Genomic DNA, 19,240 nt, shown 5'->3' on the forward strand with positions numbered 1-19,240 from the left:
TGCTCGTGTGTTGTTGTGGTTAAAGCTGAAGTAGTCGTTGACAGGAAGGACATTGTAGCCGATTATTTTATGGGCTATGCTTAGGTCGTGTTTAAGGCGACGTAGTTGTAAGCTTTCTAAACCTGGGATTGTGAGTCTAGTTGCGTAGGGGATTCTGTTGCGAGTGGAGGAGTGGAGGGCTCTTCTCGTCAAGTATCTTTGGACACTGTCTAATGTATTTATGTCCGAAATGTGGTGTGAGTTCCATACAGATGAGCTACATTCAAGGATTGGCCTGGCAAAAGTTTTGTATGCTCTGGTAGTGTGAGATTATTATTATTATTTATTAGATTTGAGATTACTGGAACAGAAGCTACATAGGGTTAGGTTAACAACTCTCGAAGCCTTTTTGGCGATGTTGTTGCAGGGGGCTTTGACACTTCGGTCATTTGAGATGAGTCTTCCAAGGTTTTTCTGTCTTGTTTATTCAACTTGTATTTGGTGTCTTGATTCTTTTGCATAATCTCTCAATTACAGCCCCTGAGCAAGGGAAAAGTCCAAGATGTAAGACTGGATCCTGGTGCAATCATCACCCAGGGAGTGATCTCCTGATCTTTGGACTGACCCCTCTGCTGTTAAGAGGCGGCTGCAGCTTTCCCCCCCTCTCCAGCCTTCCTCCACCTGTGCTGGGGCTCCACCCACAAGTGGCCAGCCTCCCCTATTAAAGCCAGGAGGTGGAGTTGCTGCTGCTGACCAGTGGCTGCCATGCACAGGTAGGATGCACCTGGGGGGAAGGTGAGGGGTCTCCATCAAAGGACTCCAGCCATGGGGGGGGTCTGGCTTTACCTGGAACAGCGGGGAGGGGGGGGTCTGTTTTTGAGAGGTTGCTGTGGTATCTGGGGGACTGGCTGGGAGTTGAAGGGGCCAAGTTCTAGATTAAACCTCTTTGTCAAGTGATGGTGGTTTATTTATTTTATTTATTTATTTGTCCAATACACAATACATATTGAAGAGAATAGACGTGTAGTAATATATATAAAGAAAAGGAGAGAAACAACCAAGAAGAATCTGAATTTTATAATATTTGGCAGGTGGGATAAAAAAATGTATAAGAATGTTGAAATATAAAATCAAAGAGTTAAACTTACTAGAAAGAACAAGCTATGTAGAGATGCTTTACATTAGAACTTATTTATCTGATTTGATCTAATTTATAATTAGTTTTTTCCTTTTTGTATAAAGAAGACTTCTACTTTTGAGCGGAGCAACTATCTGTAGCTCCTTTTCAGGTTATTTGTTTTGTTTTTTAATGTTTGTTCATAATGTTTTGTTTTCACAAAATAATAAAAATATTTCAAAAAAATAAAAAAAATAAAAGGATAGAAGAAAAGATATAAAAAGAGAGGAGAAGATACATGAAAGGAAGAAAAGATATATGAGATAAAGGAGTGGTTAGTGTTTTAGAGACCCAGTTTGGTTATTGGTTAAGGCACCAGGCTTTTGAAAGTGGTAGGCTGTGAGTTCAAGTCCTGCCTTGAAGCTGGCAATGCACCAGGAGATGCGAATTCCAGTCCTGCTGCAGACAGGGTGACTTTTGGCTAGGTCCTTCTCCATTTCTCTGCTCAACCCACCTCTCAAGATGGATGTGTTTTATGGGGAAGTAGAAGGAGGAAAGGATGTTGGATATGTAATAAAAATAATAATAGTAGTAGTTGTAGTAGTACTTTTATTATTTTTATTACATATCCAACATACTTTCCCCCTCCTACTTCCACTACTACTACTACTACTACTACTACTACTACTACTACTACTAATAATAAATGCAATAGTTGGAAGGGACCTTGGAGGTCTTCTAGTCCAGCCCCTGCTTAAGCAGAAAACTCTACACCACTTCAGACATATGGTTATCCAACCTCATCAGTGGAATAGCTTGCCTCCAGAAGTTGTGAATGCTCCCACACTGGAGGTTTTAAAGTAGATGTTGGACTAGAATACCTTGAAGGTCCCTTCCAACTCTGCTGTTATTGTTATCTTAAAATCTTCCAGTGTTGAAGTATTCACAACTTCTGGAGGCAGGTTGTTCCACTGGTTAATTGTTCTAATTCTCAGGAAATTTCCTCTTTAGTTCTAAGTTGCTTCTCTCTTTGTTTAGTTTCCACCCATTGCTTCTTGTTCTATCTTCAGGTGCTTTGGAGAATAGCTTGACTCCTTCTTCTTTGGGGCAACCCCTGAGAGATTAAAACACTGCTATCGTGTCTCCCCTGGTCCTTCTTTTCAATAAACTAGCCACGCCTGTTCCTGCAACCCTTCTTCATATGTTTCAGCCTCCATTTATTCCCTAATCCTCTTTGTGGCTCTTCTCTGCACTTTCTCTAGAGTCTCCACATCCTTTTTGCACCCTGGTGACCCAAACTGCCTTTAGTTTTAGCTTTACTGCCTTCAGTTATTTATAAACACAAAAAAGTGGGATAGAAATAAATAAGCCCCCTTGCCTTCTCTCTGAGTCTTCCAGAGAGGGCGGGAGATTAATTTTCTCCCAACCCCCTTTAATTGTCTGTACTTGAAGCAGAAAACTCACTTTTATGGTGTTGTAAGCCAAGGAATTGATCCCCCAAACTGTTGCCCCCCAAATAATAGAGAGGAAGGGTCCTATCTGTCTCCCCTAGCAGACCAAAGCATTGCTAAAAGGGAGCCCTTCCAGGTGAATCAGCCCAGCTTTTCTCTTGCAAAACTTGCCAATGATGGTTAGTTCAGAAAACCAGGTTAAATGCATCATGGCTTAATGCAACATGGTTAAATCATGGGTTAAGACAAACTCTCATGTTGGTCCTGGTATTTCCTTTCATATTATAAAGAATGGGACTGAAGAACCACCCACCCCAAATTTCTGGAAATTCCTGTAGTTCTTTGACTAATATTTGCTTTCCATTTTTAAATTTCCGTTGAGAGTCTTCAACTCCACATATGCAAATATTTCTTTGGTTTCAGACTTAATGTTTGGTTTGCAATATGCTTCAAGCATTTCTTTTAATTGCTCCTATTGTCGTTTGAGGGTGGGGAGCGGGTACAGTTTTTATTTAGTTAAATGTTAATTTCCAGTGCCTTGTTGGTAGATTATTTAAAAAGAACTGAATATTTTGTTTATATTTATATATATTTAGAAACCATCTGTCTTCCTCCTAGAGAAACTCATAGATTAAAGGATTTATATATATATGATAGTCACTTAAAGCCATTGATCTCTTCTTTGACGGAAAGAAGAGATAAGATAAAAAAAGTCAGGCTAAAACAGTTTTCCAGTTCCTGATAGTTTTCCAGCCTGACACACCCCCAATGAAAAGAGGGGGGGGGTGTTCTGTCAGTAACTTGATGAATAACAGAGTGGGAGGAGGCAGGAGGCCACTCCAGACAAGGTTCTTCTTAAATCTCTCCAATGATGGAGCAACCACAACTTCTGCAGGCAACTCTTCCCCTGGTTAATTGTTCTAGGTTGCTTGATGAGTTTCCACAAATTGTTTATTGTTCTACTCTCTGGTAGAGCAAATTATTCCACTGTTTAATTGTTCTAACTGTCAGGAAATTTCTCCTTAGTTCTAAGTTGCTTCTCTCCTTGTTTAGTTTCCACCCATTGCTTTTTGTTCTACCCTCAAGGGCTTTGGAGAATAGGTTGACTCCTCTTCTTTGGGGCAACCCCTGAGATATTGGAAGACTGCTATCATGTCTTCCCTGGTCCTTTTCTTTCTTTCTTTCTTTCTTTCTTTCTTTCTTTCTTTCTTTCTTTCCCTTCCTTCCTTCCTTCTCTTTCTTTCTTTCTTTCTTTCTTTTGCTGTGTAGAATAGCTTCACTCCTTCTTCTTTGGGGCAACCCTTGAGATACTGGAAGGTTGCTATCATGTCTCCCCGGTCCTTTTCTTTCTTTCTTTCTTTCTTTCTTTCTTTCTTTCTTTCTTTCTTTCTTTCTTTCTTTCTCTCTCCCCCTCCCTCCCTCCCTCCTTCTTTCTTTCATTCTTTCTTTCTTTCCCTTCCTTCCTTTTCTTTCTTTCTTTCTTTCTTTTGCTGTGTAGAATAGCTTCACTCCTTCTTTGGGGCAACCCTTGAGATACTGGAAGGTTGCTATCATGTCTCTCCTTGTCCTTCTCTTCATTCAACTAGCCAGGCCCAGTTCCTGGAACTGCTCTTTGTATGTTTTAGCCTCCAATCCCCTAGTCCTCTTTGTGGCTCTTCTCTGCCCTCTTTCTAGAGTCTCAGCATCCTTTTTGCATCGTGGGGACCAAAACTGGGAATGTGGGGGGGGGGGCAGGGAATGCTCCCACCCTCAGCAGGCCCACCTCCTCTCTAACCCTCTCTGCCCGCAGGGTGATGGGGTCCATGGGGCAGGTGCTGCTGCTGTTCCTGGCGATCGCAGCTGCCCAGGAGTCGAAGCTGAACGTGTGCATGGATGCCAAGCACCAGAAAAGCAAGCCGGGCCCAGAGGACAAGCTGCACCAACAGGTAGCGAGACCGGGGCAAGAAGGGGCTTTGGCACCACCTGAGGGTCTGCAGAAGCGAAGCTGGCAAGGGGGCTGAAGGCTGCGTGGCCTGGATTCCCAGTCGTGTCTCTTGCAATGGTTGATGGGGCTCAAATGGAGGGATCCAGGGCTGACCCAGAGAGATTATAGTGTTCAGTGCTTTCACAGCCCCCTCTAAGCAGTTCTCAGACTCAGCCTCTTGCCCCCAACAATCTGGGTCCTCATTTGACCCACCTCAGAGGGACAGAAGGCTGAGTCAACCTGGAGCCGGTGGGGAGATTTGAACTGCCGAACCACATCTGGCAGTTAGCAGTGACCTCCAATTTTAGAGGGAAATCTGGGTGGGCTGGGAATCTGCTAGTTGGGAACTTGAGAACCTCTAGGGCAGGGGTCCTCAAACTTGGCCACTAAGGCTAGTGGACTTCAACTCCCAGAATTCTCCACCCAGCTGTGCTTCTGGCCTCTTCCAACTCTCTCATTCATGGCTGGCTGAGGGATTCTGGGAGTTGAAGTCCATAGGTCTTAAAGTGGCCAAGGTTGGAGACCCCTGAATTAGATGACCCTTCTGGCCTCTTCCAACTCTCTCATTCATGGCTGGCTGGAGAATTCTGGGAGTTGAAGTCCCGAAGTCTTAAAGTGGCAGAGTTTGAAGACCTCTTATTCTAGGGAGAAGAAGATGCCCCATTCCAAAGGGGGCCTCAGACCTTCCTCAGCTCAACCCCTCTCTCTGCTTCTCCCCACCCTCTCAGTGCTCGCCCTGGAAAGACAACGCCTGCTGCACAGCCAACACAAGCCAAGAGGCCCACCAGGACAACTCCTACCTCTACAACTTCAACTGGAACCACTGTGGGCCCATGTCGGCCAAATGCAAGACGCACTTCATCCAGGACACCTGTCTCTACGAATGCTCCCCCAACCTGGGCCCTTGGATCCAGCAGGTGGGCAACAGGGCTGGGCTGGGGTCCTGAAGCCCCCAGACCCAGTCGGAGAACTTCCAAGGTGGAATCAAGGAGGCCTGGTGCCTTGGGGTCCTGCTGGACAACCAAGTTGGGTGGCAGTTGGAGACCCCCCGCTGAAGATCTATGGGGGGGCCCAGATGGTCCCAACACACAGGGGTGGGCTGATGCCCAGATGGGGGGGAACACAGTGGGGAAGTGAAAATGGAGCTCCACCCCAGAGCCCCCAATTTGCACTGAAAGACGTTGAAAGAAAATGTAGGGCGTCCTGCATAAGCTACCAACAGACCTGGGGGGGATCTGGGTTTAGGGAGCCATGATTGCTTTGTGTTAAGGAGGGTGCAGAGTAATTTATTTATTAATTGGACTTTTATGCTGCCCTTGCAAGGAAACTACAAAGCTCAGAACACCAAGGGCCCCATAGACGTTGTCATCTTCCTCCTCCTCTTCTCCTCCTCCTCCTCCTCCTCCTCCTTTCTAGCACTGCTGATGTTCCCTAGTTGGGTCACGAGAGGCCTGCAAGGGAACCACCCAGCCTGGTGAGGACCAAGGAAGGGCCCTGAGCCGCATCTCTTCTCTTCTGCCCGCAGGTGGACCAGAGCTGGCGGAAGGAGAGGATCGTGGACGTTCCCCTGTGCCGGGAGGACTGCGAGGGCTGGTGGGAGGATTGCCAGGATGACCTCACCTGCAAAGAGAACTGGCACAAAGGCTGGAACTGGACTCAAGGTCAGAGGGCTCCAGAGCCTGCGCTCACCCCTTCCCTCCCCCCTGCCCCACCAAGGCCCCCCAAAATGGGGATCATCTGGCTTGCCTGAACCATGTCCCCAATGTTGACGCAGGAAAGGTGCTTTGGTTAAGGAGTGAGCAGAGTGACCCTTGAGTTGTCCAGCAGGCACAGGCACAAAGGAATCGCGAAGTTCTAGCAGATATCCAGCTGATGGCCCAGAGATACGAGTAGTGGTTCAGTCATGCAAGCCAGATACATTAAGTGTATAAAATATGATTTACTTTGGCAAATATCTCAGTCAAGAACAGTCCTAGTCAGACGCAGTTAAATCAGTCCATAAACAAGTCTTATTTGTTCAGCTTACAAAATGCATAAATCAGCACTTAACACCCAGCAGTCACAGAGAATACAACAGTAATAGCAGAGAATAAACAGAGAGAGAGAAAGAAAGAAAGAGAAAGAGCGAAAGAGAGAGAGAAAGAGAAAAAGAAAGAAAAAGAGACCGAGAGAAAGAAAGAAAGAGAAAGAGAAAAAGAGAAAGAGAGAGAAAGAGAAAAAGAGAAAGAGGGGGAGAGAGAGAGACAGAAAAAAAGAAAAAGGAAGAAAAAGAAAGAGAGAAAGAGAAAAAGAGAAAGAGAAAAAGAGAGAAAAAAGAGAGAGAAAGAGAAAAAGAGAGAAAAAAGAGAGAGAAAGAGGGGGAGAGAGAGAGACCTCTGGCTCCCTCTTATGGCTAACTGCAACACTAACTCTTAAAGCAATAGTGTTTTAACATATTTAAACATACATTGTTAGTTTGTTTATATACTACTCAAAAAAAAATAAAGGGAACCCTCAAAGAACCCATCCTAGATCTGAACGAATGAAATATTCTCATTGAATACTTTGTACAAAGTTGAACATGCACAACAGCAGGTAAAATTGACTGTCAATCAGTGTTGCTTCCTAAGCGGACACTTTGATTTCACAGAAGTTTGATTTACTTGGAGTTCTATTGTGTTGTTTAAGGGTTCCCTTTATTTATGTTTTTGAGCAGTGTATATTGCCAAACCCAACCAGTGAAGTACACAGAACTAACAAAGGCAAAGACCTTTGCTCGGAGGACACGATGGTGCTGCCACTACATTTCGATGAGCCAGTGAGGTTTATGGAGGAGTAGAGATTGTGTGGCAAGAGTTGAGTTCTGCCCACAAATGGGAAGTGGGCCTTGTGGACTTCAACATTCAGAATTCCCCAGCCTGCAAGGAGTTGAGGTCCACAAGGCTCCTTAAAAATTCCTAAGGTTAAACCTCTACATTCTATTGCCTTCCAAATCCAAAGAGGAAGGGAATTAGGAAGTAGGATCAGGAAGGGAATCAAAAATAAATCAGTAAGTGTTGTTTTACCTCTGTACAAATCGCTGTGAGACCACACTTGGAGTCCTGTGTACAGTTCTGGTCAGTGCACCTCAAGGAGGATAGAATGGAACTGGAAAAGGTGCAAAAAAGGGCCACAAGTATGGTCAAGGAAATGGAGTCCCCCCCCTTATGAAACCAGGTTGCAAGGCCTTGGTCACTTCAGCTTGAAAGACGGTGTTTAAGGGGTGACTTGATCGAAGGGTAATAAAATCATGTGTGGGATAGAAAAGGTGGAGAGAGAAAAAATCTTTCCTCTATCCATAATACTAGGACAAGGGGGCCCTCCCTGAAGCTCACAGGTGAGAAAGTGAGGACAAATCAAGGGAAATATTTCTTCACCCAGAGGGTCGGGACTCCCTTCCAAAAGAGGTCGTGACAGCTGTCAGCCTGGAGAGCTTCAAGGCAGGATGAGACAGATTCAGGGATGCCCAGTGTATCATAGGTGGTTATTGAAACAGATGTCCAAGTGCCTCCTCTATGTGGGTTGAGGCAAGCAGAGTTCCCTGGGGTCCCATTTGTTGGGGTCCAGGGAAAGGGAGGGTTTTGCCTTCTCTTTCTGCTCAAGATCCCATGGACAATTGGTGGGCCACTGTGGGACACAGAAGGCTGGACTCGATGGGCTTTGGCCTGATTCAGCAGGGCTCTTCTTGTGTTTCTTAGAGGTTGGCTGCCGAAATTGAATGCAATTAAATTTGGATGCTACCTGGAACCCTTGACAAAGAGACTCAGAAGGAGGTCTTCTAATGCAAGCAGGAGACCCTAAGTGCTTCTTCCTCCTTTCCCTCCCAGGGATCAACTACTGCCCGCTGGGCTCCATGTGTCAGAAGATGAGAGGGTCTTCCCCACCCCCCGAGACCTCTGCGAGAAGATCTGGAGCAACTCTTACAAGTACACCACCTCCTCCCGGGGAAGTGGGGCGCTGCATCCAGATGTGGTTTGACCCCGTCAACGGCAACCCCAACGAAGCCGTGGCCAAGTATTTCGCCTCGTCTGCATGTTGACCCCGTTGGCCCTGTGCTCAGCCCTGACCCTCTTGCTTGGCTCAGCCCTCCTGGGCCTCTTCTGAGGTGGGCAGGGACACGCGACATCCCCCCCTCGCCCCACCAGAACTTCATCTAACCCCTCCTCTGTGGGAGGAATCTGTGGGGCTTTGGAGTCCAGAGATGCAGCTGCTCAATCACCTCTCCTCCCAAGGGCAGCTGCAGGAGGTTCTTGCCATCTCCTGCTCTGCTTTGGATGGGATGCTGACCATTGGATTGCCGCTTACAGAGGGGCAAGAATAAATATGAAGTCTTCCACAACTGGTAGTGGTGATTGTTTCTGGGTTTGTCCATCCGTCTGTCCATCCGTCCATCCATCCATCCATCCATCCATCCATCCATCCATCCATCCATCCATCCATCCATCCATCTATCTATCTACCCTCTATCTATCCTATATCCATTAGTCTATCCATCAATCAATCTATCTAATCAGACATCAACACAAACTATAAATTTTAAAAAAAATACTTCTGCTTTTTTCCTTGCCCATCCAAGGTTCTGTGGATGGCCAGCAGGGGGCGCTAGTTGTTCATACTGGCCCACTGCTGGAAATGCATTATAGCAATTATTATTATTATTATTGTTGTTGTTGTTGTTATTATTATTATTATTAATTAGATTTGTATGCCGCCCCTCTCCGTAGACTCAGGAGCGGCTCACAAGAAGAAAAAACAGTACAAATCCAATATTTAAAAAACAGTTTAAAAGCCTTATATTTAGACTTATATGCCGCTTCCTAGTGCTTTTCCAGCCCTCTCTAAGCAGTTTATAGAGTCAGCCTCTTGCCCCAACACTCTGGGTCTTCATTTGACCCACCGCCGAAGGACAGAAGGCTGAGACAACCCTGAGACGGTGGGGAGATTTGAACTGCTGAACTACAGCTAGCGGTTAACCACTGAGCCACCCTGCTTTGGTGCTATTCTGAGAGGCCCTGGAGACATGAACTTGCCAATGGACAGGAGACCCCAGAGGGATACGGAGCCCCTCAATGGGGTTAGTGTGACTGTTTGTCCCTAGGAGGAAAGGGGTTTATTCGGATATGAGTTGGGGTCTTTTGTAAGCTGCCCACTGTGGCCAACTTTATAAATTGTACTAACCCTGTTCAAACCCTGAACTACAGTATGTAGTGCAAAGGCGGGCAACCTTGGCAATTTTAAGACGTGTGGACTTCGACTCCCATAATTCCCTAGCCTGCCGTGAATGATAGAGTTGGAAGAGGCCAGAAAGACCACTAGTTTAATGTTTCTGTCGTAAATACACACTAGGTGCCAAACACCTGAAGTTTGGCCACATGACCGTTCAGAATGCCACATTGGTCGTATGTATGAGGACCATTCCTGTTACTTTTTTTTCTTTTTCTAAAAAAAATAATAAAAGTAATTTTTATTGAAATATATACATTAAAAACAGAACATATAAACACTTAAGACAAACAATTATACATACACACATGAAAAAAATGAGTATTCAATTAAATTATTCATATCCATTAAACACAACGTCTTCTTAATCATTTTTACGGCTATTACAGACGATGATACTGAAAAAAAATAATTCCAGTTATTTGATTTATGTACATGTTTGTTTTGCTTTCAACTGCCTTCAATCAATCAATATTACAATATCTCAATTAATACAAATCAAATGGTTCATAATTTATCTTTAAAATGTTATTAGTTACCGGTAAGTAACTTTATGCCTTTTATTTTATATTTAATTCATAACTATATATTAGTTTTGTTCTTTTCTTGTTTTTAACCATTGATAAAATGTATTCCAGGTTTTATAATACTCAGAGTGCTCAGACCCTCTTTTTTCAGTGCTCTTATAAATTGTGTTGGTTGAGGATTTCCTGTACAAATTAACAGCCCAAGATAATTATCACGACATTGAATCATGGCTTACCTACAAGGGATAATAATAATAATAATAATAATAATAATAATAATAATAATAATAATAACAACAACAACAACAACAACAACAACAATAATAATAATAATAATAATTTATTAGATTTGTATGCCGCTCCTCTCTGAGGACTCGGAGCAGCTCAGAACAACAATACACAATGTACAAATCTAATGTAAAAAAAAAACCAATTTAAAACCCTGATTATAAAAAACAATCACACAACCTAACAGACCATACATAAAAAACCATAGTAGCTAGGGGGATAACTATCCATAAAAGCAATTATTATTATTATTATTATTATTATTATTATTATTATTATTATTATTAGTGCAACTCTTATCATCTTTCCAGATCTAATAAAACGGGTGATTCGTCCTTCTGGGAAGATTTTAACCAGCCACTTTTTCCATCCCAGAAACGGACCAGACGATTCCCACAACCTGCCAATTCCTTCCACCATGAGCCACTTAGAAATTTCCACTTTCTGAGCATCTCCCCATTTTTTGCAGTCAAGGGTCAGCAGGCCACGGGGGTGAGTCCTCCACTTGCGACACAGCTGGAACTCAAGACTTCTGCCGTCAAGCAAAACATTTGTTAAGTGAATTTTGTAACATTTTACGACCTTTTCTTGCCACCGCTGTTAAGCAAATCACTGCGGTTGGGTAAATAAAATGGGGTGAAACCCACTTGACCAATATCTTACTTAACAGAAACGTTGTCCTAGGCCGAGGACCCCCTGTGCCATTTCAGAGGAACAGGCCCACCCACTCTCTACTATTTATCTATCCATGTCTTCTATCTATCCATTATATATATCTCTCTTTTTCTCTCTCTCTAGCAAGATTTATATTCATAAAATCATACATCATAATGTGCTCCCTGTTAGCGACTACTTCACCTTCAACAACAACAACACAAGAGCACGTAATAGATACAAACTGAGTGTAAATCGCTCCAAACTGCAGAAAATAGGATTTCAGCAATGGAGTGGTCACCGCCTGGAACTCATTACCTGACTCTGTTGTTGCTTCCCCCAACCCCAAAATCTTCAACCTTACATGATCTACAATTGACCTCTCCCCTTTTCTAAGAGGTCTGGAAGGGGCCTGCATAAGTGGACTTTTGCGCCTAATGTCCCTGTCCTACTGTCTTATTATCCTTTCTATTACTACGTTCTACTTGTGTTATGTTATGTTAATATGTACTATACTTGTTTGACAAATAAATAAATAAAAACAAATAAAATAAAATAAATAACATTTATATGCCGCCCAATTCCAGCGAACTCAGGGCAGCTAAGAGCAACATAAAAGCAATAAAAAAGCTACAATATCGAAATAAAAGATAGAAACAAGTAACAACCCTCCTGATAACATTCACGCGCTGCCCCCTTCGCGGTGCCCGGGTTGCTTCTGGCCTAGGAGGCTGCGCTGCCCCCCCACCCCAGGCTCCCAATTTGACTTTGGGGAAACAAAGGCAGGATTGCGCGCAGTCCGAAAGACAGTCCTTCCCCTAAGTGGGCAAACTTTCCCGGGGAGCCCCTCCCTCAGCCCCCCGGGCCCCCGGCCACTTTCCCTTTCAGGGGTGGTGGTCGTGGGGGCTACTGGAGGGTCCGCCCGTCCCTTGAGCTGCTTTTGATGGAGGGGGGCTCCTCGCCTGCTGCCCCCCCTCGGCCCTATTCCCACGACCGGAATTGGCTAGACTGCTCCCCCCCAAGTGGGCAAGCCCCTCCCTCTGCCCCCCGCCCACTTTCCCTTTCAAGGGGGGGTCTGGGGGCTCCAGGAGGGTCCGGGATAAGCGCCCTATTCCTCGGGGGATGGGACCGATGCCCTCGAGGGAGCCCCCAGCGGGGCGGGCGCTGGGCAGGGCAGGGGAGGGGAGAGGAGGGAGTCCGCCCGCCCAGCCGCGGGGCCGCCCCAGGAAGCGGAGGAGGCCGGCCGAGGTGCCCGGCGACGCTGCGGGCCGGCCATGGCGGCGTCTCCGTCGGGTTCGAGCCCCGCGTGGGGCGGGTCTGGGCCGCCGCCGTGGTACCACCGGGACCTGAGTCGGGCGGCGGCCGAGGAGCTGCTGGCGCGGGCCGGGCGGGACGGGAGCTTCCTGGTGCGGGACAGCGAGAGCGTGGCCGCCGCCTTCGCCCTCTGCCTGCTGTGAGTGGCCGCGGGCCTCGGGCTTCTCCTCTTTCCCTCCCTCCCTCTCCCTTCCTTCCTTCCTTCCTTCTTTCCCTCCCTCCTTTCTTCCCTCCCCTCCCTCTCTTCCTCCTTCTACTTCTTCCTCTCTCCCTCCCTGCCTCCTTCCCTCTACCCATTCCCCCTTTTCCCTTCCTTCCTTCTTTCCCTTTCTTCCCTCCTTCTACTTCTTCCCCCCTCCCTCCTTTTCCTTCTCCTTCCCTCCTTTTCCCTTCCTTCCTTCTTTCCCTCCTTCCTTCCCTTCCCTCCCTCTCTTCCCTCCCTCCTTCTATTTCTTCTTCCTTCCCCTTCCCTTCTTCCCTCTCTCCATTCTTCCTTTCCCCTTCCTTCCTTCTTTCCCTCCCTCCTTCTACTTCTTCCTCCCTCCCTCTCCCCATCCCTCCTTTGCTCCTCCCGCCTCCTTCCCCCCTTCCTTCCTTCCTCCCCCCCCTCCTCTTGGGAGCCCTGCCTGGCGCTGGAGAGCGGGGGTGGGGTGGGGGATGACCTTCCGCCATGTAACCCGAGACCAGCCTGGGGGCTGCAGAATGTCCGACCCTGCCCACTCCCCCCCCTTGCACCCAGAAAAGCCTCGGCAGCTGCAGGGGTGCAATACTTCTTCAGCCCACCCGGCCAGGAGGCGAGTTCAGGGGAGCGCTTTTGATTGGCACTTGAGAGCTGAAGCCCCAAAGAGCCCCTGCGCAGGGCAGACAAAGTCCCAACCTGGGGCCCATCCCCCTCCTCACCTGCTGCCTGAAGGCCCCACCCCCAGGAGGGGGGAGTTGGGACCCCCCATGGGTGGCTGAAGCTCCCACCCTCCAGACCCTGCTTGACTCTTGAGGCCGGGGGTCTCCAACCCCAACAACTTTCAGCCCCGGGAACCTCAACTCTCAGAATCCCCCAGCCAGATAGATGATAGATAGATAGATAGATAGATAATAGATAGATGATAGATAGATAGATAGATAATAGAGAGAGATAGATAGATAATAGAGAGATAGATAGATGATAGATAGATAGATAGATAGATAGATGATAGATAGATAGATAGATAATAGAGAGATAGATAATAGATAGATAGATAGATAGATAATAGATAGATAGATGATAGATAGATAGATAATAGATAGATAGATAGATAGATAGACAGAAAGATATATAGATAGATAATAGATAGATAGATAGAGAGATAGAGAGATAGATAATAGAGAGATAGATAGATAGAGATGGATGGATGGAAGGATAGATAGATAGATAGATAGATAATAGAGAGATAGATAGATAGATAGGGATGGATGGATGGATAGATAGATAGATAATAGAGAGATAGCAAGTCTTCGGAGAGGGGCGGCATACAAATCTAAATATTAAATAAACAAACAAACAAACAAACATAAATAAATAAATTACTTAGACTGAGAGAGAGAGAGGCTTCATGGCCTGGTGCATTGGGGGCATTATTTTCAGAGGGTGGGGGGAATGTTAAGACAGCCCTTGGCTCCCCCTCCCACATCTGCCCCCCCAATCTGCCCCCTCTTGGGATTTCCTTTGAGAGACAGAGGCAGAGATCCTGGGATTTCCTCCAGCCCAGAATAGATGGGAGTGGGTGGAAAAGAACTACTAGCCTCTCTCTCCCCCCCCCCTTCCTGGACTCTCCCCCTTTCCATCATTTAGAGGGGTGGGTGCGAGAGAGAAAAGCATAGAAACCTAGAAGATTGATGGCAGAAAAAGACCTCCTGTCCCTTCTATTTCCTGTATTTTATCTTAGGGTGGATCTATGTTTATCCCAGGCATGTTTAAATTCAGTTCCTGTGGATTTACCAACCACGTCTGCTGGAAGTTTGTTCCAAACATCTACTACTCTTTCAGTCAAATAATATTTTCTCACGTTGCTTCTGATCTTTCCCCCAACTCACCTCAGATGGTGCCCCCTTGTTCTTGGGTTCACTTTCCGATGAAAAACACTTCCCTCCTGGACCTTATTTAACCCTTTAACCTATTTAAATGTTTCGATCATGTCCCCCCTTTCCCTTCCGCCCTCCAGACTCTACAGATGGAGTCCATGAAGTCTTTCCTGATACGTTTTATGCTTGAGACCTTCCACCGTTTTTGTAGCCCGTCTTTGGACCCGTTCAAAAAGCAGATTAAATAGAACCAAGGGAGGAGACGAGGGATAAGCAGCGGAGAAACTTTGGTTACTTAGAATTGACCTGGGGGAATTTTTTGGGGGTGTGGGTTGGGTGGGAATCAGTCCTGGGGAGACTCTGGGTTTGATTTTCCACTATTAAGGGGACACAGTCAGCAGTTGGAGTGGATTGTCCAATAGCACAGGTCTACAAAAAAAAAAACTTTTTGAGATATAAGGGTTGTTTTTTTAAATTTTCTCTACTTTTAAACACATACAATATAAGATACCTCCAGTCTTCAATACAATGCAATATTTTTAGTATTTATGTATTTATACATAATACATAATGATAAAAGTTAAATAGGTTTAATGGATATAATTTGGTTTCCTTTGATTCCCTTGGGTCCCATTTGTTGGGGGTTGAGGGAAAGGGAGGGTCTTGCCTTCTCCTTCTGCTCAAGATCCCCCTGGACAATTGGGGGGCCACTGTGGGACATAGAATGCTGGACTCAGAGGGGTTTTGGCCGCATTCAGCAGGGCTCCTCTTCTTAGGTCCTTATGTTCTTTCTTTTCCTGGGAATGTTATTGCTATGATAACATACTGCTCAAAAGGAAAAAAAAGGGGACCCTCAAAGATCCCATCCTAGATTTGAATGGATGAAATATTCTCCTTGAATACTTTGTTCTGTACAAAGTTGAATGTGCACAACAGCAGGTGGAATTAACTGTCAATCAGTGTCGCTTCCTAAGTGGACAGTTTGATTTCACAGAAGTTGGATTGACTTGGAGTTATATATTCTATTTTTTAAGTATTCCCTTTATTTTTTTTGAGCAGTGTATTTTGTAAGGCTGAGATGATATGTATAGACAATTAATATTTAAAAGTAAGTTATTTTTCTTTTTTCTAAGCGCAATTAGGCTAAGACAAGAGTTAAGAAATATTTATGAGGTTAATATTGATGTATCACAATTGAAAATAATCACAATGGCCTAAATTTAATAGATGAGTGAAAAGATGAGTGAAAGCAATAGATGAGTTGTAACAGCAAACAGCATTGTGAGTGTGTATAAGGCTATTGGAAAATTCTACACTGGAGGATCCAGGTGATAAGAGCTGAGGAGGCAGCACTTGTTTATAATAATCGCAATTGGTCTCGTACTTTTCTGAATCATTTTTTTGTTCTGATTTCAAAAATGTGTGTAGTTTTTCCATAGCAGGAATAGTTTCCATGGAGCAGCATCGTTATTGTAAGGTACATAGGAAATATACTGGTGACGTTAATAAAACGATAATCTACACATTAGAAATAACGTAATAACAAAAATGCTTCTATATCGGACACTCTATGCCAGGGGTCCTCAAACTTGGCAACTTAAGACCAGTGGACCTCAACTCCCAGAATTCTCCAGTAAGCCATGCTGGCTGGAGAATTCTGGGAATTGAAGTCCACAAGTCTTAAAGTTACCAAGTTTGAAGGCCTCTGCTCTCTGCGATAGAGCAAAACTGGGCGTATTTTGGGAATCAGCCCATCAAACTCCATAGAACAGACATACGACTTTTGCTGGTGATTTTTTTGTGTTGACCAGTGTAGTTCTATCACTCTCTCTCTCCTTTCCTTTCCTTTCCCCCCTTATTATTATTATTATTATTAATAATAATAATAACAACAATAATTTATTAGACTTGCATGCCACCTCCTCTCCCTCCTTCCTCTGCCTCATCTGTCTCTTCCTTTGTTCCTTCCCTCTCTCTCTTTATTTCTCCCTCCCTCCTCTCCTTCTCTCTCTCTTTCCTTCTGTTTCTCTTTCCTCCCTCTTTCCCTCCCTCTCTGCCTCTCGCACTCAGACCCACACACAGGAAAAGCCTGCAGGATTTCCGCTGGGGCTCTTGCCTGCCCAGTGAGTAGGGCCTCCCCTGGCTGGGAGCATCCTTGTAGGTTTCTCCCTGCAGCCGGTCCTGGGCTCAGGCCCCTTTGCGGGAAGAGTGGGGGGGGGGCAGCTGCCAAAACGGTGGGGGAAGAGTGGCTGGAAGGGTCTCTCTCTCCTCCCTCTCTTTATCTCTCTTTCTGTCTCTCTTTCTGTTTCTCTTTCTTTCTTTCTCTTTCTCTCCCTCTCTTTGTTTTTCTTTCTTTCTTTCTGTTTCTCTCTTGTTCTTTCTCACTCTTTCTCTCTTCTCTTTCTTCCTCTCTCTTTCTCTCTTTCTTTTTCTCTCTCTTTCTCTCTCTCTCTTTCTTTCTGTCTCTCTTGTTCTTTCTCTCTTTTTCTCTTTCTTCTCTTTCTTCCTCTCTCTCTCTTTCTCTTTCTGTCTCTCTTTCTGTTTCTTTTTCTGTCTCTCTTTCTTTCTCTCTCTCTCTTTCTCTCCCTCTCTTCCTCTCTCTTCCTTTCTCTTTCAGTCTCTCTCTTTCTCTCTTGTTCTTTCTCACTCTCTCTGCCTTTCTCTCTTATTTCCTCTCTCTCTCTCTTCTCTCTTTCTTTCTTTCTCTCTCTCTCCCCCTCCCCCCTTCCTGGGATTCTTTGGTGATGTAGCCATTCCTGCTTGTCCAGGGACAGGCTCCGTCTCTGACCCCCTGCCAAACCTTCAAGCCCTGGTGGCTGCTGGCATGGGGGTGAGTGGGCAGCGCAGGTGGAGGGAAGAGGGACCATCACCAGGTCTGGTGCCCAGCTAATTTCTTCCTTGCCCTGCGACGCGTCCTCTCCTTCCGCCTGGGCACAGTCTGTTCCATTGCTGTGGTGGACGAAGAGGCCGCTGGACATTGGCAGCTGCTCGGCCGCTCACAAAAACCTCAACCAAGGGGGGAAAAAATAGAAAGCAGCCTGTTTTTTTATGCCCCTCTCATTACAGCCACTGCTGGCACCATCCCAGGGCTGGCAGAGGCCCCGGGAGGGAGAACACGAAGGAAACATTGGCAGCCTGCATGTGCCTCTCGGCTGGAACGAGGCGTCCTGTGCTCCAGAACCCCAGGGCTGGGAGGGACCCCAGAAGGTCCTCTAGTCCAGCCCCCCTGCCAGAGATCTCATGTCAGACTGGACAAATGGTCCTCCGCTCTCTTCTTAAAAGCCTCCAGAGTCAAATAAGTCAAATGAATTAAACTTCTGGAGGCAACTTCTGTTCCATAGAAATAATTAATAATAATAATAATAATAATAATAATAATAATTTATTAGATTAGTATGCTGCCCCTCTCCAGAGACTTGGAGTGGCTCACAACAAATATAGAAATATAGAAACATAGAAGATTGACGGCAGAAAAAGACCTCCTGGTCCATCTAGTCTGCCCTTGTACTATTTCCTGTATTTTATCCTAGGATGGGATCTATGTTTATCCAAGGCATGTTTAAATTCAGTAACTGTGGATTTACCACGTCTTCTGGGAGTTTGTTCTAAGCATCTACTAGTCTTTCAGTAAAATAATATTTTAGATTAGGACTGCCCCCCCCTCCTTGCCTTTCGTAAACTTTCGAAAACCCATCTATGTCGCCAGGCATGGAAGAATTGATATATTCTTAGCTGACTTGAGTTTATGTATGGTGTGTTTGGGTTGTATGATTGTTTATTAAGGCTTTTTAGAACTGTTTTAATATTGGATTTGTACATGCTGTTTTACTTGTTGTGAGCCGCTTTGAGTCCTCGGAGAGGGGCGGCATACAAATCTAATAAATTATTATTATTATTATTATTATTATTATTATTATTATTATTATTATTATTGACTTTGGCAAATAGCTCAGTCAAGAACAAGCTTAGCCATACACAATCACCTCAGGCAAACACTCAAACTGCATACACAATATTATAAGGTTCTCTCAATACATTAAACAATACTATAATTGCACTCACAGTCAGAATAACTTTCTGACAGTGAGAGCGATCAACCAGTGGAACGCCTTGCCCACAGAGGTAGTGAACGCTCCAACACTTGAGACCTAGTAATAAATAGATAAACCTCCAGGTGACTTTCACAACTTGCTAAAAAGGTGCAAAATGACCAGGGGTAAAAATCCTTCCGTTCTCCACCATTTGGTCAGAACTGAAGAAGCTTCTTGGATGAGAAGTGAAACATCTTTTAGAGTTTACAGTAGTTTATTTAGTTTTAATTAATTGGATTTAGTGTATTGCATTTTATTGTTCTTTTTTATATGTGATAATCCGAGGGACAGCATATGAATCCAATAAATAAATAAATATTTATTTATTTGGAGAGTAGGTTGACTCCCTCTTCTCTGTGACAACTCATCAAAGTCTCTCTTTGACAGGTTGCCCATTCCTAGACACCCCTCAATCTTTTCATCCAATAGGATGATCCGTAGTTCTACTTTTTGAAGTTTAATTTTCTGTTGGGAATAATTACAGCTTCCGTTCAATTCCATCTCATCAAAAAGAGTCTGCCTTATTAAACACCCTCTCTCTTTTCTGAAATTCCCAG

General features: G+C 44.9%; 1 protein-coding gene across 1 annotated transcript; it reads left to right on the top strand.

The window, feature by feature from the left end:
* The first annotated feature begins 646 nt into the window (after positions 1-646).
* On the top strand, positions 647-8,867 carry FOLR3 (folate receptor gamma). The gene is given in 7 exon segments (XM_070749407.1): positions 647-752; positions 4,337-4,472; positions 5,239-5,427; positions 6,036-6,171; positions 8,356-8,391; positions 8,394-8,479; positions 8,481-8,867. Coding segments are annotated over 7 exon segments (678 nt in total). The 5' UTR covers positions 647-744; the 3' UTR covers positions 8,568-8,867.
* The last annotated feature ends 10,373 nt before the right edge of the window (positions 8,868-19,240 follow it).

The sequence above is a fragment of the Erythrolamprus reginae genome, chromosome 4 (assembly GCF_031021105.1).
Source record: "Erythrolamprus reginae isolate rEryReg1 chromosome 4, rEryReg1.hap1, whole genome shotgun sequence".
Taxonomy (NCBI): domain Eukaryota; kingdom Metazoa; phylum Chordata; class Lepidosauria; order Squamata; family Dipsadidae; genus Erythrolamprus; species Erythrolamprus reginae.